Source organism: Cucurbita moschata, unplaced genomic scaffold (genome assembly GCF_002738365.1).
Source record: "Cucurbita moschata cultivar Rifu unplaced genomic scaffold, Cmos_1.0 Cmo_Scf00037, whole genome shotgun sequence".
NCBI classification, from domain to species: domain Eukaryota; kingdom Viridiplantae; phylum Streptophyta; class Magnoliopsida; order Cucurbitales; family Cucurbitaceae; genus Cucurbita; species Cucurbita moschata.
The window spans coordinates 1803629-1828363 of NW_019268553.1; the positions used below are offsets into that span (position 1 = coordinate 1803629).

Sequence of the window (24735 nt, forward strand, 5' to 3'; positions counted from 1 at the left end):
CGTAATGTTGTAATATAACCAGAAACTCAAGAACCTCCTTATCATGTTTTCCACATTTCCATGATTAAAAACCTCATCGGGTGGGAAACTGAGTTAAAGCTGCATGCTTAGGCATCTATTGAGATACGTAACGGGTCAAAATGGACAATATCTACTAGCAGTGAGTTTAGACGGTTACAAATAATATCAGAGCCAGACACTGGACGGTGTGCCAACAAGAATGCTGGCCCCCCAAAGGGAGTGGATTGTGAGATGCCACGACCTTATAAGCGCTTGGAAACCACTTTCCCTAGGAGCTGTGTTTTAAAATCGGGAGATTGACGGCGACACATAACAGGCCAAAACGGACAATATTTATTAGTAGTAGCATTGGACCGTTACAAATGGTATCAAAGCTAGACACCAAGCAGTGTGCCAGTGAGGACGCTAGCCCCCTGAGGGAGGTGGATTGTGAGATCCCACATCCTTATAAGGGTGGAAATCACTCTCCCTAATAGACGCGTTTTAAAACCATGTGATTGACGGTAATACATAATGGGTCAAAGCGAATAATATCTACTAGCAGTAAACTTGGACCATTACAAATGGTATCAAAGCCAGACACCGGGCGGTGTGTCAGTGAGGACGCTAAGGGGTGGATTGTGAGATCCCACATCCTTATAACGGTGTGGAAACCACTGTCCCCAGTAGACTCGTTTTAATATCGTGAGGTTGACGGCGATACATAACGGACTAATACAGACAATATCTACTAGCATTGGGCTTGAATGGTTACATAAATATTAGTTACATAATGAAATGGGCACGAATATAAGACAAATATCAGGCCAATTAGCAACTATAAACAAAATAAAACAACATATTTTATGAATGGTCAATCTACCCTGTCCTGTTTTATGATGGATTGATCAGTTCAAGTAATTCAGAAACAAAAACAGAGACAGGACAGGGACGAACAGAACATCAAAGAGATCGAATTCTGAAACCTATGGCTATTTTTAGCAAAACCCTTTATCAATCAATCTCCTTGTTTGAGTTTATCTCCTTGTTTCTCGGATAATTGTGATGAACAAAGCTGGATCAGCCACATCTTGCTGTCGATGTTCTCTGTCATATAACTAAAGAAAACAAGAAAACAGAGTCAGCATCCAACCCCTGTCACCACCAAATCTCCTAAAAGGGCTCTGCTTTAAGAGAAATTTGCGGCTCATCCTTCCACTTATCTCCCGCCGGATATCTAAGAGGAGGAAGGGGTGAGAAAAAAAAAAAAAAAACAGAGGAAGAAGTAAAATTGAGAACGTTCCAGTCCTCCGAAATGGGGCACAGCCACAACGTCCGTCGTGAGTCCCTGTCAGGGCACATGTCCGTTGCCCGGCCGGACTACCACGTCGACGTTTATGAGAACGATCTCGTGTGGCCCTTCAACAAGCTCGACGGAATCGACCGGGATGACATCCGTGCGACTGCATACGAGATCTTCTTCACGGCTTGTCGCTCCTCACCGGGTTTTGGAGGTCGGAACGCTCTTGCATTTTACTCCTCTTCTAATCTTGACAATAGCGATGGCACTTCGAGTCCGAAACCCAAAGGGGTTGTGATGACACCCACCGGTCGGATCAAACGGGCACTTGGGTTGAAAATGTTAAAGCGCTCGCCGTCCAGGAGAATGTCGACCGGCGGGAACTGTGGCTCGAATCCACCCTCCCCCAGCTCTCATGGTAATAGTGGGGCTAGCCCTGGTTTGTCGAATACTCTACCGTCGATGAGACCCCGTCGGCCAATGACGTCGGCGGAGATTATGAGACAGCAGATGAAGGTTACAGAACAGAGTGATAACCGGCTTAGGAAGACTCTGATGAGGACTCTTGTAGGCCAAGTAATTTCTTGTTTTGTTTCCATTTTTGATCTTGGATTTGTAATTTTTGTGGTGTAATTGTGTTTTTTGGGTATGTATGAACAGGTGGGAAGACGAGCAGAGACCATAATTCTTCCATTGGAGCTTCTACGCCATCTAAAGCCATCGGAATTCACTGATGTAAATGAATATCATTTTTGGCAGAGACGGCAGCTGAAGATCTTGGAGGCAGGGCTTCTTCTTCATCCTTCCATTCCACTTGATAAATCAAACACATTCGCTATGCGTCTTAGGGAGATCATTCGAGCGAGTGAATCAAAGCCAATTGACACGGGGAAGAACTCAGACACAATGAGAACGCTATGCAATTCTGTTGTGTCATTGTCTTGGCGGAGTGTGAATGGGACACCAACGGATGTATGTCATTGGGCTGATGGCTTTCCTCTAAACATTCACATCTATGTTTCTCTTCTTCAAACCATATTCGACATCAGGGACGAGACGTCGGTACTCGACGAGGTGGATGAACTTCTCGAGCTAATGAAGAAGACATGGTCGACATTGGGAATCACTAGGCCGATTCATAATGTGTGTTTCGCTTGGGCGTTATTCGAACAGTATGTTGTGACAGCACAGCTTGAGCCAGACCTTCTTTGTGCTGCTCATACTATGTTGGCCGAGGTCGCAAACGATGCCAAGAAGCCAGATCGAGAGGCGATGTACGTAAAGCTTTTGACATCGGTATTGACTTCGATGCAGACTTGGGCCGAAAAGAGGTTACTTCATTACCATGATTATTTCCAGAGGGGGACAGTTGGTCAGGTGGAAAACCTTCTACCCTTAGCCTTATCTGCATCAAAGATTTTAGGTGAAGATGTTACCATCACAGAAGGGGCAGGCCAAGACCGGGGAGATGTATTGGTGGTCGATTCATCCGGTGATCGTGTCGACTATTACATCCGATGTTCAGTACGAAACGCGTTTGGCAAGGTTCAAATTCCATCCTTTATTACCTTTACTCATCATATCTGTTGAATCCTTTATCACAATCTCATTGCAATTTAGGTACTTGAGAATGGGAAAATCAAGGAAGCTAAAGGTGAGGGGAGCGAGGCTCTGCTTCAATTGGCCAAAGAAACAGAGGATTTGGCATTAAAAGAGAGGGAATGCTTCAGTCCCATACTAAAGAAATGGCATCCAACTGCAGTAGGAGTTGCAGCAGTTACATTACACAACTGCTATGGAAGCATGTTGAAGAAGTATCTGGGCGGGGTGACGATGTTGACGAGCGAGACGATCGGTGTTTTTCATCGGGCTGGAAGATTAGAGAAGGTGTTAGTTCAAATGGTGGTTGAGGATTCAGCTGACTGTGAAGATGGTGGGAAGGCAATTGTGAGAGAAATGGTTCCTTTTGAAGTTGATTCCATTATATTGAACCTCTTGAAATCATGGGTTGATGAGAGGCTAAAGAAACAAAGAGACTGTCTGAGTAGATCAAAAGAATCAGAAACTTGGAACCCGAGGTCGAAAACGGAACCGTACGCGCAGTCGGCTGTGGAGTTGATGAAGCTAGCTAAGGAAACAGTGGAGGAGTTCTTTGAAATTCCTATTGGAGTCACTGAAGAATTGGTTCGAGAGATTGCTGCTGGGTTAGAGCATAGCTTCCAAGACTATATCACATTTGTGTCATCATGTGGTAACAATCACATACTGTCCTTTATATGTCTGTCCCAAATGAACATGATGGAAGTGGTAAACAATGTTGTGTTTTTTCAGGTTCAAAGCAGAGTTACATCCCACAACTGCCTCCTCTAACCCGTTGTAACCGAGATTCGAAGTTCGCCAAGCTGTGGAAGAGAGCCACTCCTTGTAGTGTTGTCGGAGAAGAAACGACGCATCATCTTGGTTCTCAAGAAGGTAATCAAACGCGAGCGTCGACCAGCCGAGGAACGCAACGGCTATACATTCGCCTAAACACATTGCATTATATGTTGTCCCACCTACATTCACTCAACAAAATTCTTTCCCTTTCTCCTAAAGTCACTGCTTCAACAGGCCTCCGTTTCAACAGTTCTAAATCATACAGAAACTCATCTTACTTTGAACTTTCCAACAGAAGCATTGAATCAGCTTGTCAACATGTATCAGAAGTAGCTGCTTTTCGTCTGATATTCCTTGATTCAAGTTCTGTGTTTTACGATACCTTATATACAAACGATGTCGCAAATGCTCGGATTCAACCAGGATTGCGAGTTTTGAAACAGAACCTTACCTTATTATGTGCAATTGTGACTGATAGAGCTCAGGCCTTAGCAATGAAAGAAGTGATGAGAGCCTCTTTTGAAGCATTTTTAATGGTTCTTCTAGCTGGAGGGTCCTCTAGAGTGTTCTATCGTTCCGATCACGAGATGATCGACGAGGATTTTGGATACTTGAAAAAGATATTCTGCGACTGCGGTGAGGGATTTCTTCAAGAGAATATCGTCGAGCGAGAAGCCGAGGCCGTCGGAGGAGTAATAGCATTGATGAGCCAAGGTACTGAACAACTGGTTGAAGATTTCAGCATTGTGACTTGTGAAACAAGTGGAATAGGAGTTATGGGTTCTGGACAAAAGCTACCTATGCCTCCGACCACCGGACGTTGGAACCGAGCCGATCCGAACACCATCTTACGTGTTTTATGCCACCGGAATGATCGAGCTGCCAATTTATTCTTAAAGAAAACATTCCAATTAGCAAAAAGAAGGTGAACCAAATCTTCTCTTGTATAATAAAGCAGAGACAAACACAAACACAAACACAAACACAGAGTATGTATGTGTGTGTATACTACCAACTTTAAATGAAGCTTGAGAGATATTGAGGGAGGCTCATTGCATAAATATTATTAACATACCAAAGTTCTTAAGATATCAACTCATTCCTTTCTGTTTCCTATCTCAATTAACAAAACCATCTATGTTTCTTACATGTTTAATTAACGACGACTAAATACACGTTTCTAGAAAACAAAACCTCGTCTTCCTTAACCACGACTCCTTCGAAATTGTGTCGGTCGAGTCGATCGATCGAAAATGGCTTCATTTTTCAACCCACTTCATTCTTCTTGTTGAGTTCATCAGACACTTCAGCTCTGTACACATAGAGTTGGGAAATGCCCAAGAACACAAAGAAGTTAACACCACTCATAGCTGCAAGTAAGGCATAGAAGTAATCAAGATGAGAAGCATTCAAGTTGTTCAAGATCCACCCTTCGCCATGTCTTTTGGTGATCTCAGAAACTTTTGAAAGAACAAAGCTACTGAGGAAGTTCCCAATTCCAAGGGAAGTCATCATGTATGAACTGCCTAAGCTCTTCATGCTTTTTGGTGCTTGATCATAGAAGAACTCAACGTTGGCTATTTGAAGTAATGCATCTGCTACTCCTGTGAGCATGAACTGAGGCAGGAGAGTGAAGATGGTTAAGGGAAGTACTTGTCCTGAGCCATTTCTCACCAACCCATTTGCTCTAGCCACGTGAAGTCGGCGTTTTTCGACTCGAGACGCCACTGTCATTACCAAGACATGGAAGATCATTCCAATTCCCATTCTTTGTAGCATTGTTATTCCTCTTGGGTTTCTAGTAACTCTCTGCATTATCTTCACAAAGATCCTGTCCAGTGTCCCATGAATGAAAATAGATGCATTAACTAAGGATCAGATCTCATTTTCATCACTGTAATGAAAAAGCTAAGCAAACCTGTCGTAGATGACAATGGAGAGAAGCATGGAGATGGTAACAAAAGCATATAAACTTGCAGGAGGGACTTTGAAATGGCTGCCGATGGTTCGATCAAGAGTGGTGCCTTGCTTGATGAAAAGGGTGTGTGATTGTGCCACCATTGTGCTTGGAATGAATGTGCATATCAGAATTGGGATCATTCTCAGCATTTGCTTTGTCTCTTCCACTTGGGTCACTGTGCACGACCTCCATGGATGACTTGAACCTGTTCTTACAGCAGCCTTATTCAGAAACCTACGTATAAAAATTCAAAACTATAAAAACCCTGTTCTGGCTTCCGTTTAGGCAATAATCACGAGTTTATAAGTAAGGAATACATCTCTATCGATAAAGAGACCTTTTAGAAAGCCCAAAACAAAGCCACGAGAGCTCATACTCAAAGTGGACAATATCATAATTCGTGATTCCCAACATGATATCAAAGTCATGCCCTTAACTTAGTTATGTCAATAGATTGTAAGCCTCGAGTAACTCAAATGCTGAACAAAATGTGTACTTTGTTCGAAAACTCCAGAAAAGGAGTCGAGCCTCAATTAAAGGGAGGCTGTTCGAGGACTTTATAAACCTCAGGAGGTTCCATAGTGTAATTTGTTCGAAATGAGGATGGTTGGGAGAGAGTCCCTCGTGATCATGGGGTTTTTAGAAAATTCTAAAGTAAAGCCACGAGAGCTTATGCTAAAACTTGACCGAGATCCGTAACAGAGTTATGGTCACCTGAAGGATGGAGTGGAATCAATCTTTGGGTACTGTTGAACCTCAAGCTCATATAGTTGATTTGGGTCATTAGGAAGAGGAACCCTCCAATTCCTCGCAGCAGCGACAATGACACGAGCCATTCTAAGGAAGGGGCTTCCTCCACTGGGGAGCCGATGGCGATAAAAGGGAGTGCCGGCAACGAATATGAGAATGGCAACTCCGAGGCCGATGGTGGGAATGCCATAGCCGAAGCTCCACCCGACATTGTCCTGAATGTAAACCAGAATGGTGGAGGCAAAGAGAATGCCGGAGAACACACTGAACATCCACCAGTTGAAGAAGGACAGCTTTTGGGACTTCTCTTTTGGATGAAAATCGTCGAATTGGTCGGCACCCATTGTCGAGATGTTGGGTTTGGTGCCGCCGCTGGCCACTGCCAACATGTAGAGCGACCCAAAGAACACTGCCAGCTGTAATTTGGAGGCTTGTTTGCAGTTTTCTTTACTGGGTTCCAAACATGGCGGCGGTTGTAGGCTTGGCACTGACACTGCTACCGTTAGAAGAGACATCGCCTGTGGAATGTAACAAATTTCTCAAATAAACTCGTACCAGTTCCAACCACTCGAACGGATACTGTCTTGTTCTTCTTTTCGTATTATTTTTAAAACAAGTTCACTAAAGAGATGAGGGGTTTCCACCGTATTGTGAAAAATGTTTTGTTCTCCTTATTCATCCACCCGAGAACTCACAGTCCACTCTCTCTAGCACCAAACATCCTCGCTGACACCTATTCTCTCTCCAATCGATGCGGTTCTCATCTTCAATCAACTTCACTTTGGTTCGTGGGTTGAAATTTTTTTTGGTTGGATTAACCCGATCAACCCAAAAATAGGATTCATAATTTAATCTAACTTTACTTTAAAAATTGTATTCGAGGTTTGTAACATATGTTTGGGATGCACTCTGATTTGGGAATGTTAAATATTCAAGTTTTATAAGATTTTAGTTATTAATGTAATGTAACGTTCAACTCAACTCTATAACTCGAGTAGAGTTGAGTTTGTGAACCTTATTTAGGTCACTCGCGTCGTTGTAAAGATAAAAATCGAGATGAAATAAATACTAAACTCAAAATGATTAATATATATATATTCCTTTTAAAAAATAGTATTAATAAGAAAAACATCTATATTTAAAACTCAATTAATTGGAACCATACCATAAAGGAGGCGAGGGAGGAGATGAAGAAGGTCCGGTAGCAGCCGAGATGAGCGTCGGCGACGTAAGCCCCGAAGATCGGCGTAATCCAAACCGTTCCAGTCCAATTGGTGACATTGTTAGAGGCAGTGACAGTGCCTTGATTCAGCTTGGTCGTCAAATATATAATCAGATTGGCGGCGATCCCGTTGAACATCATCCTATCAATCAGTTCGTACACTGTAAATCCAACACACACACACTTTCTCAGGTCAACGGCGGCGCCGGAAATTGACAGATTTTAAGGTTTTAAGAAGGCTTTTACCGACGATGAAGGAACACGCTTTCCAGCCGCCGGTGTTGGACCGGAGAGTCGGGTTGCCTTTCCGATCGACGGTTCCGTCTTTCGTGTAGTCGTCGAGGCCGCTCTCTTGATCTTCTGCTGCTGCTGCCGCCATTAATGGGTTTGAGGAACTGCGTTGAAGCTTTTTGTTAGTATTTGTATATGTTTATTGAAATATGAGACCACATCGGACCACCCCTTCTATATTTTTATATACACTAACGACGCAAAAATAAAAAAATAAAAAGAAATGTAAAATAAGAATCTTTTATTTTTTTTTAATAACCGAACCGAATCATATTATTTTATTAGAGATGTCTATTTAACGTGTGAGATGTAGAATATGAGAGATAGTAAAGAGAAGATATTTAGTCAACTAAATGTGATCGGGACAATTTACCCAAGTTCCACCCACGCTCGAGCCCATAAAAAAGAGATCCAAGACCCAAATGAGCATTGGGGAAGAAGAGTAACGGACTAGAAGTCCAGAACCTCACCTCGACTAAAGTCAAGATGGTCGAGGGTAAGGATGTTGAACACAACTCTTTGTGGTAAACACTCGCACACCTTATTAATACCAATCAATCGAGAAGAGATTTACAAAACAGAAACTACTACTTGTGATTTCTTGCTATATGAACTAAGTATGATGGTGGTATACTAGCACACTCAATCTATTCCTAAAATTTCTCTAACATTTTTTTTAAAATACCTAAATCATTTTCTTAAATTTATTCCTAAAATCCATAAATATGTACTAGTGATAACATTTTAGCAAAGGAGATACATAATGGATCAGAGCAGACAATATCGGCTACTGGTGGGCTTGGACTGTTACACTTGCACACCCTGATCTATAGAGACTATGATGGACTCGGTTCAACCTATTTCCCTTCGATCCAAGAGGAAAACTAAACTCCAGCTCAACTCGCATAAAAAAGATACCCAACATTGACCTAAACTATATAATATAAAAATTCATTTACTCCGCTCAATTTTCATTTAAAATTCTAAAAAAAATATAAAATATATAATCGTTATAATATTTATTTATTTACTTTATTCATTTATTCTCATTGGACAAAAACCTAATAAAATTAAAGAATTAATTCACTATTAAACTCTAATATATTAATTATAAGAATAATTTAATGCACCACATGCAAATATTCATGCTTATATAAATTATTCAACAATTATCTGTTTTCCTCCTGAAGAAACTATACTATTGGTGATGTCATTTAATAAATTTAGTCAAATTGGTGACTATTAATTTATTTCCACCTAATGTTTGACCTTTATTTATTTAAATTATATATAAAATCTAAGTTTTGTTAATTCATTACAAAAATTTGGAAGATCCTGAATCTCCCATCTTCGTCATGGCAAACGTATTTAAATTATAACTTCATTTTTATATCCATTTTTAAATTATTTGACCATCGGTTACATTAATCCAATCAAAAGTAGAGTTTTGAGGTTACCAATGACAACACGAGAATCGACCCAGAAAATATATTTCGTATATCATGTAAGAAAATACATAATTAGATCGTTTGTATCTTCCTACTACCCACCATTAAAAATTTAACAACTAACCATTGAAAAAAAAAACATAGTGATGGTTAGTAGAGAGTAGAACGAGTCGATTCAATTATATCTTACGTAGCTAAGTGTGAGTGTGTTTTTCACCGAACGGCTTCAATTTCTTGTCCTTGAGTTCATCAGCGAGCACTTTTATGGAGCCAGAGACTTCAGCTTTGTAGACATAGAATTTGGAGATGAGCAGGAAGAGGAAGAAGTTGATGGCACTAAGAACTGCCAAGAACGCGTAGTAATAGTCAAGATGAGAAGCATTGAGGTTGTTCATGATCCATCCATTGCCACGTTTGTGTGTAATGCTAGACACTGTTGAGAGAAGGAAACTGCTTAGGAAGTTTCCAATTCCGATGGAAGTCATTGAATAGGAAGTGCCTAAGCTCTTCATGCTTTCTGGCGCTTGATCATAGAAGAACTCAATCTTTGCTACCTCTGTGAATGCATCTGCTACTCCCACAAGCATGAACTGAGGTAGCAGAGTGAAGATGGTTAAGGGGAGGGCTTGTCCTGAGGCGTTTCCCACCTGCCCATTTTGTCTAGCCACATCAAGTCTGTGCCTTTCCACACGAGATGCGATTATCATTATTAGAACATGGAGAATCATTCCAATTCCCATTCTTTGTAGTAGTGTGATTCCTCTTGGATTTTTGGTTATTCTCTGCATTATCTTCACAAACAACCTGTCAAAAGTGAAAGGGTTCGAGTTGTTAGTTAATGTAATAGCACGAGACCACCGCTAGCATATATTGTTTGTTTTGGCTTGTACGTATTGGTGTCAGCTTCACGGTTTTAAAACTCGTATACTGGGGAGAGATTTTCACACCCTTATGAAGAATGTTTCGTACCCCTCTTCAATCGATATGGGATCTCACAATCCACACCATTTGGGGCCTAACGTCCTTGTTGGCACACTGTACGGTGTCTGGCTCTGATATCATTTGTAAAAGCCCAAACCCACTTGTCCATTTTGCCTGTTATGTATTTCCGTTAGTCTCACGATTTTAAAACGCATCTACCACACCCTTATAAGGAATGTTTTGTTCTCCTCTCCAACTAACGTGGGATCTCACAGTCCACTCCCTTTGGGGCCAGTGTTCTTACTGGCACATCGCTCAATGTCTGACTCTAATACCATTTGTAACCGTCCAAATCCACCGCTACCAAGTATTGTCTATTTTGGCCCGTTACGTATCGTTGTCAGCCTCACAGTTTTAAAACATGTCTACTAGGGAGAGGTTTCCACGCACTTATAAAAAATGTTTTGTTCCACTCTCCGATCGATATGGGATCTCACAATCCACCTCCCTTGGTGCCAGCGTCCTTGCTAGAATACCGACCGGTCTTTGGCTTTGATACCATTTATAACAGTCCAAACCCAACGCTAGCAAATATTGTCCGCATTAGCCCGTTATGTTCAGCCTAAGAATATGTTTTCACACCCTTACAAAGAATGCTTCGTTCTCCACTCTAACCGACATCAAATCTCACTCTTAGTTTCTAAACCATTTTAAGTACAAAAACTAAACAAAGTACCTGTCGTAGATGACAACACTGAGGAGCATGGAGATGGTGACAAAAGCAGCTAAACTTGCAGGAGGGATTTGGAAGTGGCTGCCAATGCTTCTATCCAGAGTGGTGCCTTGCTTGATGAAAAGGGTGTGTGTTTGTGCCAACATCGTGCTTGGCATGAATGTGCATATCAAAACTGGGATCATTCTCAGCATCTGCTTTGTCTCTTCCACTTGGGTCACTGTGCATAGCTTCCATGAATCACTTGACCCTCTTCTTATAGCCGCCTTGTTCAAGAACCTGCTTATTATTGCATAAATGGTCACATATTCGTAATCATACGAAGATATGATGCCGTAACTACCGAAACCGACAGCTAACAGATATTGTCCTCTTTCAGATTTCTGTTTCGGGCTTACCCTCAAAATTTTTAAAACACGTATGTATGGGAGAGGTTTCCACACCCCTATAAAGGTTGTTTCGTTCAGGGTCCTCCCCAACCGATGTAGGATCTCACAATCCACCTCCCTTCAGGGTCCAGCGTCCTCGCTGGCACTCATTCCTTTCTCCAATCGATATGGGACCCCACCAAATCCACCCTCCATCGAGTCCCAGCATCCTTACTGGCACACCGCCTCGATAAGGGTGTGGAAACAACCTCCTTGTTAGCACATCGCCTGGTGTCTGATTCTGATACCATTTGTAACACTCTTGAAACCTCTCCCTCGCATATGCATTTTAAAAACCTTAAGGGTAAGTACGAAAAGCAAAGTCTAAAAAAGACAATATTTATTAGCAGTGAGTTTGAGCTATTACAGAAGTTCACGGTTAGTTGGGAGAGTTGAGAGATTCAGACCTCAAGGATGGAGTGGAATCAATCCTAAAAGCTCCTTGCTTGGCATACTCTTCAAAGCCAAGTTCATGGAGTTCTTTTGGGTCATTAGGAAGAGGGAGCCTCCAATTCCTAACAGCAGCAACAATGACACTAGCCATCTTTGTGAAGGGGCTGCCAGTGGGGAGCTTGTGCCTGTAAAAGGGTGTCCCAGCAACAAATATGAGAATGGAAATGGCAAGCCCAATAGTGGGAAGGCCATAACCCAAGCTCCACCCCACATTGTCTTGAATGTAAACCAGAATGGTGGTGGCAAACAGAGTGCCAAAGAAGATGCTGAACATCCACCAGTTGAAGAAGGACAGCTTCTGCGCCTTCTCTTTTGGATGAAACTCGTCGAACTGGTCGGCTCCGATCGTCGATATGTTCGGTTTCGTCCCTCCAGTGCCAAGTGCTAGCATGTAGAGTGCACCGAAGAACACAGCGAGCTGTAACGTAGAGGCTGGCTTACAGTTTCCTTTGTTGACATCCAAACATGGCGGTGGTTTTAGGCTCGGTAATGACACTGCTAACGTTAGAAGTCCCATTCCCTACGAATTCATAATGGACAAAATAATTCAGCCGTCCAAAGATATTGTACAATATTGTCTACTTTAAGCATAAACTCAGTTACTTTTACTTTTAGTTTCTCCACAATGTCGTATTTCTTACTTATAAATTCATGATCATTTCTTTAATTAGTCAACGTGAGCCTCAGTCTCAACAATCCTAAAAATTTACGAGAGGTTTTACTTTGAAGTAGGTTAGGAAAAACCATACCGTAAGGCAGATGGCAGAGGCGATGAGGAAGGTCCGGTAGCGGCCGAGATGAGCGTCGGCGATGTAAGCCCCCAAAATAGGCATAATCCAGACAGTTCCGGACCAATTGGTGACATTATTGGCCGAAGCGACCGTGCCTTGATGCAGCTTCTTCGTCAAGAATATTATTAGATTCGTCGATATCCCGTAATACGCCATCCGTTCGAACACTTCATACACTGCGTATTATATTGACTCATTAATTTTGATAGAAGGAGGATTTGAAGAGGTAGTGAGTTAAAAGGGTGTGGTTTACCGACGATGAAGGAGCAGGCTTTCCAACGGCCTCTCTTGGAGCGGAGGACGGGGTTGCCTTTCAGATCCACCGTTCCATCTTTGGTGTAGTCGTCGACGCCGCTTTCTTCCGCCGCAGAGGCCGCCATGAAAGGACAACAAGCTCTAACTTTATCCTTAACTCTCTCACTACTTCAAATTTAAAGCCTTCAGTTCATCTTATATATACTTCTTAGTCAACCCAAAAATTTATTTGACAATTACAATTCAAATATTAGGTTTTGAATCTTCCAATGCCTTATCTTCATCCACTTCCACAAATTCTCAACTATTAAAGAGCTAAAAATGTATTTTTTCCGTGGAAAAAACAGAGTATTCACAAAGAAAATCATTTTAAACATGTTGAAGATACCCAAGTCGATATTATCCGTTTTGATCTGTTATGTATCATCGTTAGCCTCATAATTGGTTTGAAAGAGATTTTCACATCCTTGTAAAAAATGTTTTATTTTCTTCCTCAATCGATGTGGGATATCAAAATATGGGTAAGAGCTAACTAGAACTCGAACCTGTAAAATAAGATCGAAAAGCCCAAAAGCTCTGCATAACAAGAGTCGGGTTTTTTTTATTAAAAACATAAAAAAAACACTAGAATCCAGAAAAAGGTTGAATATTGATAAAATAATTATTTTATAAGTAAAAAAGGACAAGGAAGATTCAAAAAGTTGACTATTAAAGCATAGTGAGAGTGGTCAACGACTAAGACCTATTTTCAATTTTCAGCTGCTTTTTTTGAATTTCCACACCTGCCTAATTACTACCACACCAATAGTCCATATCTACAAATTACAATTCTACCCCTAATTTCCATTTCACACTACACTCAAATTTCTCTTTTTTTTTTTTTTTTTTTTTGACAATTTTTCCATCGTATTATTTTTATATTTCGTTAATAAACATTTTGAATTATTAGTTAATTTTTTTATTTTTTATTTTTTATTTTTAAATTATAAATTAATTTATATTGAAATAAAATTCAAAATTATTAATGTATTAAAATAATAATAAGGGTATCAATTTAATCTTAAACATTAATAAATAACTCAATTTAGACAAATTATTGTTGATTTGTCGTCTTCAAAATCTAAAAAAATAAGGAGAAAAATTAAAAATTAATTGATATTTATATTTATAAAATGAAAAAGATTAAAATATTTAATATAATTGAATAGAGTCTAAAGTAGTTGTGCCATAAAAAGGTTGACATTGAAGTGGTGGCCATTATTGGGTATCCGTCATGTCGAGATGGGAACCATAGCTAAATCCAAACAGTTCACGAGTAGGTGGGACGACAAGTCGAATTATTGAATGCTTGTAATTGGCAGCTTCTTATACTAAAAGACTAAATTTAAATCATTCCTAATGCACATGCTATATATATATATATATATATTTCATAATTTTATTATTATGAAAAAATTATTTTCTTGAACTTAATTTTAAAAAATAAAATGTCTAAATTATTTATTTTAGCATTTTCCATTTTGAATTATGTAATTTCTATTTTGTTTCCATTTAACTTTTAAATTCTTAATGGTTATAATTTTCATTGAATTTAACCCTTTTTTTTTTCCAATAACCACAACTTCTTTGCCTAACAAAATTCTTCTAAATTTTATATTAATTTTTTTAAAAAAAAAACAACTTTTTTTTTTTCTCCTTTTGACTTTAGTGACCATTGAGGAAAGGAGCTTAGAGTCCAGCTGATTGGTCAACCAAACTATCCGGTCACAATTAAAGCTAAAAATTGATTGGTCAACTAAATTATTCGGTCAGAGTTAAAAAAAGGTAAAAAAAAATATAATTAATTCTCTAATGTCTTTACTTTTTTTAGTTATTGTTAATTTTTACCTTGGTTTTCTAAGCAAGAACAATATTGAGTTAACACGTGAAGGTTTGTTTGATGAAACTATCAAAAACATTTTTTTTCATTTTAATTATAACGTACAGATGAATGAAGTGTTATACTATGTTATAACTACGATATAATTAAAATTTTAATAGATGTTCTTAAATTCAAAGGTTCTAAACTAGGAGTAGTTGAATATGTACTATATTATATCCACGCGCATGAGTCATGTCATGGCTAGAGGTCTAAAAATGGGACTTTTTGTACCTCTAAGTGCAAAAGTCAAATCTATGCATTTCAAATCATTAAATCTCAAAATATCTTAAACTAAATATAAAAGCTTACTTTATCGAGAAAAATTCATATGCTTTTTACAAGTTGACTTCCAATTTTTTTTTTTTTAGCTGGGTTGACTAAGCACGGCTACAAGTCTCTTCTAGAAGCAAGGCCGGAAAGAAAGGCTCCAAGCTAAATTTACTTTTTTTTATCCTAGTTTTTAGTTTCGCTCCAGATTTTTTTGTTATTTTTTAGTCCTATAGAATATAAAATGAGAATCTTTGAAACCCTTTAGCTTCTATATTAGCTCCAAAAGAGCAAAGAAAAAAGGGATATTTTGTTAATCAAAATAAGAAAGTGTTTATAGTCGCAGAGACAAAAACAAGAATACTCATCCAATCTATAGAAACATGTCATATAGAATACAAGCATTTCCATCTTGTTAAAGTTCTAGTGGTGCTACTCGAAGACTTAAATGAATAGTTATCGCTATTGGAAATTCAAATATTTGACCTCGTAGACAAGACCCAATTATATTACCTATATTAAGGAGAGGAGTAATTGATATATACCAAAAGAGATGGTTTAAATTTCATAATCTAAAACAAACTAAAGGGGGGCAGGTGGGCTCTTCCTTCATCGGATCTGGCCCTCGTGGTAGCCCATTTTTCGTCTGGGTTGGATGGCTTCAGTTTATTTTCCTTGAGTTTTTCTGTCAGCACTTTTAATGAATCAGAGACTTCAGCTTTATACACATAGAATTTGGAGATGAGCAGGAAGAGGAAGAAGTTGATGGCACTAAGAACTGCCAAGAACGCGTAGTAATAGTCAAGATGAGAAGCATTCAGATCGTTCATGATCCATCCATTGCCATGTTTCTCTGTTATATGAGAAACTGTTGAAAGAAGGAAACTGCTTAGGAAGTTTCCAATTCCAAGCGAAGTCATTGAATAGGAAGTGCCTAAGCTCTTCATGCTTTCTGGTGCTTGATCATAGAAGAATTCAATCTTTGCTACCTCTGTAAATGCATCTGCTACTCCCACAAGCATGAACTGAGGTAGCAGAGTGAAGATGGTTAAGGGGAGTTCTTGTCTTGAACCATTTTGTCTAGCCACATCAAGTCTGTGCCTTTCGACCAAAGATGCAATTGTCATTATTAAGATATGGAGAATCATTCCAATTCCCATTCTTTGTAGCAGTGTGATTCCTCTTGGATTGTTGGTTAGTCTCTGCATTATCTTGACGAACAACCTATCAAGAACGAGCACAAAAAAATCTATCTTCAAGGCTTCGTATGACTTAACTATCGAGGATTGTTGGAAGGGAGTTCCACGTTGGCTGATTTAAGGAATGATCATGAGTTTATAGATAAGAAATATATCTCCATTGGTATGAGGCATTTTGGAGAAGCTCAAAGTAAAGCCACGAGAGCTTATGCTCAAAGTGGACAATATAATATTATTGTGGAGATCCGTGATTCCTAACATGGTATTAGATCCATACCTTAATTTAGTCATGTCAATACAATACTCAAATGTAGTCAAAAGTAACTCAAGTGTTGAACAAAGAGTGTACTTTGTTCAAGGGCTCTAGAGAAAGGAGTTGGGCCTTGGATTAAGGGGAGACTGTTCGAGGGCTCCATGTGCCTCAGGAGAGGCTCTATGTTGTACTTTGTCCTAGGGGAGGATGGTTGAGGATTATTGAAAGAAGTAGTCGCACTTTGACTAATTAAAAGTCAAAGAGGAAGATCATCGGTTTATACGTAAGGTGGAACACTGTCTCCATTGGTATGAGGCCTTTTGGAAAGTCTAAAGCAAAGTCACGAAAGCTTATGTTTAAAGTGGATAATATCATACTATTACGGAAGCAATATTGGCAATAAATTTTAGCAAACCTGTCGTAGATGATGACACTGACGAGCATGGAGATGGTAACAAAAGCAGTTAAACTTGCAGGAGGGATTTGAAAGTTGCTACCGAAGCTTCGGTTGAGAGTCCTCCCTTGCTTGATGAAAAGGGTATGTGCTTGTGGCAACATTGTGCTTGGAATGAATGTGCATATCAGAATTGGGATCATTCTCAGCATCTGTTTTGTCTCCTCCACTTGGGTCACTGTGCATAGCTTCCATGGATGAGTACTTGAGCCTGTTCTTATGGCGGCCTTGTTGAGGAACCTGCATATGCAGTCAAGAATACAATCTCATTGAACCCCAACTCTTGCATATATACAAATCCAAGTGATTCTAATTTTAGAGATGGGTGACCTTAAGGATGGAGTGGAATCAATCCTGAAAGCTCCTTTCTTAGTGTACTCCTCAAGCTGAAGCTCATGGAGTTGCCTAGGGTCATTTGGAAGAGGCTGCCTCCAATTCCAAGCAGTAGCGACAATGACCTTAGCCATTCTGCTAAAGGGGCTTCCAGTGGGAAGCTTGTGCCTGTACATGGGTGTGCCAGCAGCAAATATGAGAATGGCTATTGCAAGGCCGACCGTGGGAATGCCATATCCCAAGCTCCACCCCACATTGTCCTGTATGTAAACAAGAGTGGTGGTGGCAAGCAGAGTGCCGAAGAAGATGCTGAACATCCACCAGTTGAAGAAGGACAGCTTCTGGGCCTTCTCTTCTGGATGGAAGTCGTCGAATTGGTCGGCTCCGATCGTCGAGATGTTCGGTTTGGTTCCGCCGGTGCCAAGAGCCAATGTGTAGAGTGCGGTGAAGAACACAGCGAGGTGTAGCCTAGAGGCCGGCTTGCAGTGTTCTATATTTGGTTCCAAACATGGAGGGGGCTTCAGGCTTGGCATGGACACTGCCAGTGTTAGAAGAGACATTCCCTGTGAAATGAATTGGTAGAGTTTAGAGCAACCCAAAAACCGAATAACGATTGAATTGTTAGAAATAATGACTCTCCACGATGATATTGTTCACTTTGAGTATAAACTTTCATGGTTTTTCTTTCGGCTTTCCCAAAATGCCTCATTCCAGTAGAGATGTATTCTATGATCATTCCCTAAATTAGCAAATGTGGGACTTCCTCCCAACAATCCTCCCCTTGAACAAAGTATATTATAGAGCCTCCCTTGAGGCCTGTGGAGCCTTCGAACAACCTCCCCTTAATCGAGGCTTGACTCCTCTGGAGTCCTCGAACAAAGTACACTATAGAGCCTCCCTTGAGGCTTATGGAGCTCTCGAACAACCTCTCCTCAATCGAGGATCGACTCTTTCTCTAGAGTCTTCGAACAAAGTACACAATTTGTTCGACACTTGAGTCACTTTTAACTACACCTTTAAGGCTCACAACTTATTTGTTCGACATTTGAGCATTCTATTGACATGACTAAGTTAAGAGCATGACTCTGATACCAAGTTAAGAATAACGACTCTCCGTATGATATTGTCCATTTTGAGCATGCTCTCGTGGCTTTGTTTTTGGCTTCTCCGAATGGAGAAATGTATTCCTATAAATCCATGATCATTGCACTCCCTCTCAGCAATCCTCAACATGAATTACCAATGAATTACCAAAAAGCAGATGGCGGAGGCGACGATGAAGGTGCGGTAACGGCCAAGATGGGCGTCGGCAATGTAAGCCCCAAGGATTGGAGTCATCCAGACGGTTCCAGTCCAGTTGGTGACATTGTTAGAGGCGGCAACGGTGCCTTGGTGAAGTTTATCGGTCAAATAAGTAATAAGATTGGAGAATATGCCGTAGTAGGCCGTCCGCTCGAACACTTCGTAAACTGTACATAGCTTCCATTAATCCATTTTGATTAAACTAAGAACAAGAATCAGAGATATAGTTTTAATTAATTTACCGACGATGAAGAAGCAGGCTGACCAGCCGCCTCTGTGGGAGCGACGGACGGGGTTGCCTTTTAGATCGACGGTTCCGTCTTTGGTGTAGCCGTCGACCCCACTCTCTTCTGCAACAGCGCCTGTCGCCATTGATGGCCAAGGAGATGTATCGCCTACTCTCATTGCTCCAGCTTTTCCTTTCAACCTGGACCAACTCTTTCCCTTTTAAGTCTTCCCCTCTCTCTCTCTCGTCAACCAAATTACTATTCCTTAATAGCTTTTAATTAGATAAATCATGGAGCTATATTTTCCTTTTTTTCTCGTTAAAATTTTCATTTATGACTTTAAAAAATATTTATGAATAATTTTTTATTTTTTAATATAATTTCGATTAAATATATATATAACCTAATATTTGGTACGCGCAAATATAACATAACATTCAACGTAACTTGAAAAAAATAGTTATTTAGTCAGATATTCATATTTGAAATAGATTTTTTTTAGCATATTAATATATTCAACCCTCGTGATTGACAAATGAGAGTAAGCGAACAACGTATCATATCTAGCTCAACTTTGACATTTGAAATTTCGAGTAGTATAAATAGGTTATGTTAAATAATTCTCGTGATTGACCTTTAGAACAATAAATGCAATGCTGAATTTAACGACATTGATATAAGTATCCAAACATTCAATAGGTACGTTTTCACCATTCACATTATTTTAAATGTCTTGTAGTGACCAAGTTGAAGTTTGAAATTGATAACTCGTAGGATTGACTTTCGAACCGTAAGGTTAATGTTTAGTCAAACGACATGCAACAAATCACATTTATTAATTTCATATTTTGTATTAAAAGGAAAGACCATGATTTATACCATTGACTTCCTTTTTCTTCTTATTTATCTATTTATTTATTTATTATTGTAATTATTTAATTTGACTTGGTCATGTTTTCCAGCCAGCTACCTTGACTAAAAAAAAGTCGAGCAATTAAATTATAAATATTACTTTTTTATTTTACATTTTTATTTTTATTTTTATTTTTTAATTTTTATGTTGATTTCTTAAACATAAAGTTTAGTTTTATTTTCTGTCACAAAAATAATAATATTTTTATTTTTAATAACCCTTTTTCTCTTCAATAATATATATATATAAAGTGATATTAAGCATGTTATTAAAAATATGAAATCATTCTTCATATGGACAATCCAACTGCTTTCAAACTAAAAAATTGGGCAGGCCCATTAGTATGGGCCTTCTGCTCCAAAACGGCCCAATGGGCCCAAATTCACCCATGGTTAGACACTGGTCGTTAAAAATAAATAAATTATAGCGACCAACAAATAATGATATATATATATACGTATAATTTTTAATGAATGAAGAATTTGATTTATCAAAAATAAATCAAATAAAATTTTATATATATTTGAATATAAAATTTAAATTATATTAAATAAATCAATTAATTTTATAGAGATTTAAAAAAATAAAAATTTATTAGATCATTATTTAGCAAGTGAATAAATACAAAAATAAATAAATAAATAAATCAATAAAATTGTTTTTAAAAAATGGAAATCGCGAGAATTTCGACGGGCTGCCAACGATGAACGTAAGAAGAAAAGGCAAAACTGATATTTGCTTGATCGAACGGTCAAACGGCACTACTATAATCCAACGGTGGGTATAATTTTTGTTATTTTATTTAAGATTATATTTTATTGTTTATAATTACCCATTGGTGTACCCAACCGCCGTGTGGCAATAATCATCCGTCTTCTTTCGTTACAGAGAGAGATTGAGAGAGTGGGAGAGAGCTCCATCGAAATGGAAGGTAGTAGGAGAGCTATCGCAATCCGTCAGCTGCAGGACGCGAAGCGCTTGTCGGGAAAATCTTACAACCAGATAGCGGAAGAGACTGGCCTCACTAACGTCTATGTTGCTCAGCTTCTCCGGCGTCAAGCGCAACTTAAGCCTGAGACTGTCCCGAAATTGAGGGCCGCCTTGCCTCAACTTCTTGATGATCATATTCAAGAGATGATGCTGCCGCCAATGAGGTGCTACGATCCTTGTTTGATCCAAGAACCTACGATTTACAGGTGGATTATCTACTAATTCGTTGTTTGATGGCTTTCCTTTCACCATTTTTCTTTATTAAGTTCGCTGTGGATTTTAATCGATTGAATTGCTTTTTTCTTAGGGGAAATCTAGTATTAGCATACGGTGAATTGAATAATCATTTGTATTTCCTGGACGCTGTTTAGTTAGTAGAGCAATCCGATCAATTAACCGCTATTATATTTCTATATGAATAGCCTCTAATTTTGATAAATGCTTATGCATGAGTAATCGGCTAATCGAGCTTACTTCCAGTGGATTTTCTCGTCTGTACTGACTTAAGACTTCATTGGATATAGATTGAACGAAGCAGTTATGCATTTTGGCGAGAGCATCAAGGAAATTGTTAATGAGGAGTTTGGCGATGGAATGTAAGTTGATTTATCTGAATTTTTTTTTCTTCTTATCGACCTGAAATCCAAATAGATTGTAAATTTTTAAATCTTAAGATTGATAAACAACTTTTTTCTAATATGGCTGTATTATGGATATATAATGTTTTGTGTTCTACTATCTAAAACCATATTTAGGCTTTGATTTCTAGTTTTGAACATCTGACTAGACAAAACAATTTTAGTAGTTAGATTACAGGTAAATAAATTCTTAGGATACAAGCTTACTATTAAAGCAATATAACTAAAAGATAAAATGGCTTCTTTAATTCCCTCGACGTTATCAAGGAAGCTTCTGGTACTCGATCTTTGAGTTCTTAGTTTGGATGTAACAATGAATGACATAAAACATATTTTATTCCACTTTCCAAGAATTCTCGATCAGGAAAACTAGAGAATCATTCAAAGAAAAACATTAATAATTCAAGTACTTGAGACCCTTCAACTCATACTGGAACATAAATATGTCGAGGATTGTTGAGAAAGGAGTCCACATTGGCTGATTTAGGGGAAGGTCATAGGTTTATAAGTAAGGAATTCCTATCTCCATTGGTACGAGGGTTTTTGGGGAAATCAAAAGTAAAGTCATGAGAGCTTATGCTCAAAATGGACAATATCATACGATTGTGGAGATCCGTGATTCCTAACAAAACATTCTGATATAATTAGTTTGAATCAGTTCCAGGGGTAGCACAGAAAACAACATTAAGAAATGTAGTGGTCTAGAGAATGCTAGGATATGGAAGTAGAGAAACTTATTTGAAACTTTTGAAGTTACTGAAAGATGATATTGTAGCTCTGGAGCTCATATCAGTCATCTGCTCAGACTCAGATGTCTTCAAGTGTTCTTTCAGTTTGATGTTGGAAATTTTGTGTTGTGTATCAGATTCATATGAAACATGTGTCTCAACTTCATAAGAAATTACCAGCCAAGATTTTCTTGTGATTCCTTGCGACCATATTCAATGCATCAGATACGAATCTTCAATGATTCATTATATGTTTGTATGCCCAAACATTTCATTATAAACAACCTGTTGTCCTTCAACTCGGTAAACTTCAACACGCCTCACAGTCAAAACCAATGAGCTTTAATCTTTAGTGGAGATTCTGTCGAAGAAACTAATGTATAATATAATCATTTCAAGGTCTAATTTATGTTTACTAGTATGTCAGCCATAGACTTCTACTGCTCAGTCGACAAGGTCAAGGGCGTTGATGGGAAGGACCGTGTTGTGATAACATTTGATGGTAAATATTTGCCCTACACAGAGCAGGTTAGTTTTCATTTCAACATCCATGACCATTACCATTACTTTTTCATGAAAGTAAGTAAACATTCTAAATTTACCCATCTTTCTGTTGATATGAATCTGTAGAAGGTAGAGCATATGGCTTCCAGACGACCATCGTAGGAAAGTTGAGCGCGATTCTAAAGCTTGCAACACGGTTGCTGTAAGAATCTGCTCTCTTTTTTTCTCCCTGCAGTGTAATTGCTTTGCATCCTTCATTTGAAAATCTTGTATAATAAAATGTGAAGCTGCTTGCTTTTGTGTACGAAAGCCTCGTAGCAATGTTCTTATGGCTTTCAAGTGTTTCTATGTGATCGTGTCATGGCCAAGTTTGTCCTGGGTAACTTTGTTAGCTCTAATTTGATTGTCTATCAGGTCATAGACGTGCAATTGTCTCTTGTACCAAGTCAATAAAGTGTCTTTATTTGGAAACTTGGTTGTTCACTTCACTAGCTTTTGCCTACAAACTCTCTCGAGCGAGCTATGGTTTGTGTCAGCTCTCAAAACTATCTTCCCCACTGTGTTCTATAGATGGGATTGCCTTTCTGATCTCCTCTATGGATTCTCTGAGTATATGGGTCTCCCAAAACTGTCCTTAGATGGGGGAAGATTCATTCATCGCTGCGGAATTTGATACTAGTTTGTCCCTTCGCTTGTTGACATCAACTTTCCTACACTTATTTCAAAGTTGCAATATCAACCACGACCCTAATGTAGATCACCGCATTATTTCAAGTGACTGCTACAATGTCTTGGGTCTCAATTTATGTTTGAAATATCAAATATTTTCTATGTCGAGAAATTTTGGAACATTTATATAGGGTAAGATCGGTAGAGTCGATTCAAATTTATAGTCAATGTTTTTTTATATATATAAAAAAATAAAAAATAGAAGCTTCTAATCATGGGCCGTAAAGAGAAAAAGGGCAGGCCCAATAGGTTTTTTATATATAAATAAATAAATAAAAAAAATAGAAGCTTCTAATCATGGGCCGTAAAGAGAAAAACGGCAGGCCCAATAAGAAAAAAAAGGAAGACCGTACAGAGAGCCTTCTTCTATTAAAACCCTCGAAGCCCCATTCTATAACCGCATATCCACATTTCATCGCGATAAACCCTTTCTCGGTAGCCTTCGATGGCGTTATCTGTTCTTCGAGCTATGGGTTCCACAGCCCGCCTCTCTCTTCTTCACAGGCGCCTCTTCTCATCCTCAACCACTCTTACACATCCTCCTTCACCTCCGTCTCTCACTCTTTGCCGTCGATCTCTCCCTCCACTTTCCCATGCCGTTCGATCTAACCCCTCTGCCTCCAGGTACACCTCGATTCGTTGCCGCGTCAATCGGACAGGTAACTCGTCGTACTCTCCCCAGAACTCTAACTCCAACTTCAGCGATCGTCCACCCACTGAGATGGCGCCTCTTTTCCCTGGCTGTGACTATGAGCATTGGCTCATCGTTATGGACAAGCCTGGAGGTGAGGGTGCCACTAAACAGCAGATGATTGATTGCTACATTCAGACCCTCGCTAAAGTTCTTGGCAGGTACTTCAGATTATATGATGTTTCTTTTGCCTGATTTGTTTGCTATATCTTTTGGTTTCTGGTTTGATTTTGGCCCTGTTTATATTCTTTGAACAGTGAAGAGGAAGCGAAGAAGAAGATTTATAATGTTTCTTGTGAGCGGTATTTTGGGTTTGGGTGTGAGATTGATGAAGAGACCTCCAACAAGCTCGAAGGTATGTGTTGAGGTCATTATCTTCTGTTTTGGTCTTCTTGTGCCCTAATCAGTTTTCATTTCCTTTCCTTTCTCGCATTTCAAATTATTTCCAAGGCATTGTGAAATTAATGGAGGGATGTATAACTTGAAGTTTGTATTGATGATTTTTGTTGGAATCTTTGTTAACAGGTTTGCCTGGTGTTCTATTTGTTCTACCCGATTCTTACGTTGACCCTGAAAATAAAGACTATGGGGGTAAAGATTTATAACTTCAATTTTTTTTTTTTTTTTTTTTTTTCATAAAAACCCAATCAAAGAGTTC

General features: G+C 39.0%; 6 protein-coding genes across 9 annotated transcripts in view; 3 read left to right on the top strand and 3 right to left on the bottom strand.

The window, feature by feature from the left end:
• Positions 1-941: 941 nt before the first annotated feature.
• On the top strand, positions 942-4789 carry LOC111431932. Of its 2 annotated transcripts, none has more exons than XM_023068658.1 (4): positions 942-1876; positions 1961-2845; positions 2921-3551; positions 3632-4789. In XM_023068658.1, the coding sequence occupies exons 1-4, from the start codon at positions 1316-1318 to the stop codon at positions 4603-4605; spliced, it is 3051 nt and encodes a 1016-aa protein (XP_022924426.1). In that variant the 5' UTR covers positions 942-1315; the 3' UTR covers positions 4606-4789. The 2 variants fall into 2 exon arrangements, with proteins under 2 accessions (XP_022924426.1, XP_022924427.1); XM_023068659.1 differs by having other exon boundaries at positions 942-1867.
• On the bottom strand, positions 4719-8008 carry LOC111431936 (protein NRT1/ PTR FAMILY 5.2-like). Its single transcript, XM_023068663.1, has 5 exons — positions 7855-8008; positions 7552-7769; positions 6351-6904; positions 5595-5870; positions 4719-5507 (listed from the first exon to the last, which is right to left on the bottom strand). Exons 1-5 carry the CDS (start codon positions 7985-7987, stop codon positions 4943-4945), a joined length of 1746 nt encoding a protein of 581 aa, XP_022924431.1. The 5' UTR covers positions 7988-8008; the 3' UTR covers positions 4719-4942.
• A 1365-nt stretch (positions 8009-9373) lies between these two features.
• Positions 9374-13089, bottom strand: LOC111431935 (protein NRT1/ PTR FAMILY 5.2-like). 2 transcript variants are annotated; one of them, XM_023068661.1, is made up of 5 exons: positions 12927-13089; positions 12632-12849; positions 11837-12402; positions 11005-11280; positions 9374-10151 (listed from the first exon to the last, which is right to left on the bottom strand). In XM_023068661.1, exons 1-5 carry the CDS (start codon positions 13051-13053, stop codon positions 9542-9544), a joined length of 1797 nt encoding a protein of 598 aa, XP_022924429.1. In that variant the 5' UTR covers positions 13054-13089; the 3' UTR covers positions 9374-9541. The 2 variants fall into 2 exon arrangements, with proteins under 2 accessions (XP_022924429.1, XP_022924430.1); XM_023068662.1 differs by having other exon boundaries at positions 12931-13068.
• Positions 13090-15531: 2442 nt separating this feature from the next.
• Positions 15532-19057, bottom strand: LOC111431933 (protein NRT1/ PTR FAMILY 5.2-like). The gene is made up of 5 exons (XM_023068660.1): positions 18900-19057; positions 18607-18824; positions 17353-17918; positions 16984-17262; positions 15532-16340 (listed from the first exon to the last, which is right to left on the bottom strand). The coding sequence occupies exons 1-5, from the start codon at positions 19027-19029 to the stop codon at positions 15689-15691; spliced, it is 1845 nt and encodes a 614-aa protein (XP_022924428.1). The 5' UTR covers positions 19030-19057; the 3' UTR covers positions 15532-15688.
• Positions 19058-20642: 1585 nt separating this feature from the next.
• LOC111431938 (cyanate hydratase) lies at positions 20643-23128 on the top strand. Its single transcript, XM_023068666.1, has 4 exons — positions 20643-20993; positions 21312-21383; positions 22573-22681; positions 22784-23128. Exons 1-4 carry the CDS (start codon positions 20722-20724, stop codon positions 22817-22819), a joined length of 489 nt encoding a protein of 162 aa, XP_022924434.1. The 5' UTR covers positions 20643-20721; the 3' UTR covers positions 22820-23128.
• Positions 23129-23778: 650 nt separating this feature from the next.
• Positions 23779-24735, top strand: part of LOC111431937 (multiple organellar RNA editing factor 2, chloroplastic-like) — a 4319-nt gene continuing 3362 nt past the window's right edge. The window contains exons 1-3 of one of the 2 annotated variants that reach the window (XM_023068665.1): positions 23779-24238; positions 24335-24432; positions 24603-24688. In XM_023068665.1, the coding sequence (XP_022924433.1) occupies positions 23832-24238; positions 24335-24432; positions 24603-24682 (585 nt within the window). In that variant the 5' untranslated portion in view covers positions 23779-23831 and the 3' untranslated portion in view covers positions 24683-24688. The remainder of the gene's footprint in view (positions 24239-24334; positions 24433-24602; positions 24689-24735) is intronic. The other variant, XM_023068664.1, reaches the window with a different exon arrangement.

Coding starts and splice junctions, on each gene's coding strand:
- LOC111431932 (XM_023068658.1), top strand. CDS start 1,316: ATGGGGCACAGCCACAACGTCCGTCGTGAGTCCCTGTCAGGGCACATG. Junction 2,846..2,920: donor TACGAAACGCGTTTGGCAAG/GTTCAAATTCCA, acceptor ATTGCAATTTAG/GTACTTGAGAATGGGAAAAT. Junction 3,552..3,631: donor CACATTTGTGTCATCATGTG/GTAACAATCACA, acceptor GTGTTTTTTCAG/GTTCAAAGCAGAGTTACATC.
- LOC111431938 (XM_023068666.1), top strand. CDS start 20,722: ATGGAAGGTAGTAGGAGAGCTATCGCAATCCGTCAGCTGCAGGACGCG. Junction 21,384..22,572: donor GAGGAGTTTGGCGATGGAAT/GTAAGTTGATTT, acceptor TATGTTTACTAG/TATGTCAGCCATAGACTTCT. Junction 22,682..22,783: donor ATTTGCCCTACACAGAGCAG/GTTAGTTTTCAT, acceptor ATGAATCTGTAG/AAGGTAGAGCATATGGCTTC.
- LOC111431933 (XM_023068660.1), bottom strand. CDS start 19,029: ATGGCGACAGGCGCTGTTGCAGAAGAGAGTGGGGTCGACGGCTACACC. Junction 17,919..18,606: donor CCTCCGCCATCTGCTTTTTG/GTAATTCATTGG, acceptor TTCATTTCACAG/GGAATGTCTCTTCTAACACT. Junction 17,263..17,352: donor GATTCCACTCCATCCTTAAG/GTCACCCATCTC, acceptor CTGCATATGCAG/GTTCCTCAACAAGGCCGCCA.
- LOC111431935 (XM_023068661.1), bottom strand. CDS start 13,053: ATGGCGGCCTCTGCGGCGGAAGAAAGCGGCGTCGACGACTACACCAAA. Junction 12,850..12,926: donor AGCCTGCTCCTTCATCGTCG/GTAAACCACACC, acceptor TATAATACGCAG/TGTATGAAGTGTTCGAACGG. Junction 11,281..11,836: donor GATTCCACTCCATCCTTGAG/GTCTGAATCTCT, acceptor AATAATAAGCAG/GTTCTTGAACAAGGCGGCTA.
- LOC111431936 (XM_023068663.1), bottom strand. CDS start 7,987: ATGGCGGCAGCAGCAGCAGAAGATCAAGAGAGCGGCCTCGACGACTAC. Junction 7,770..7,854: donor AGCGTGTTCCTTCATCGTCG/GTAAAAGCCTTC, acceptor TTGGATTTACAG/TGTACGAACTGATTGATAGG. Junction 6,905..7,551: donor CCTCCCTCGCCTCCTTTATG/GTATGGTTCCAA, acceptor TACATTCCACAG/GCGATGTCTCTTCTAACGGT.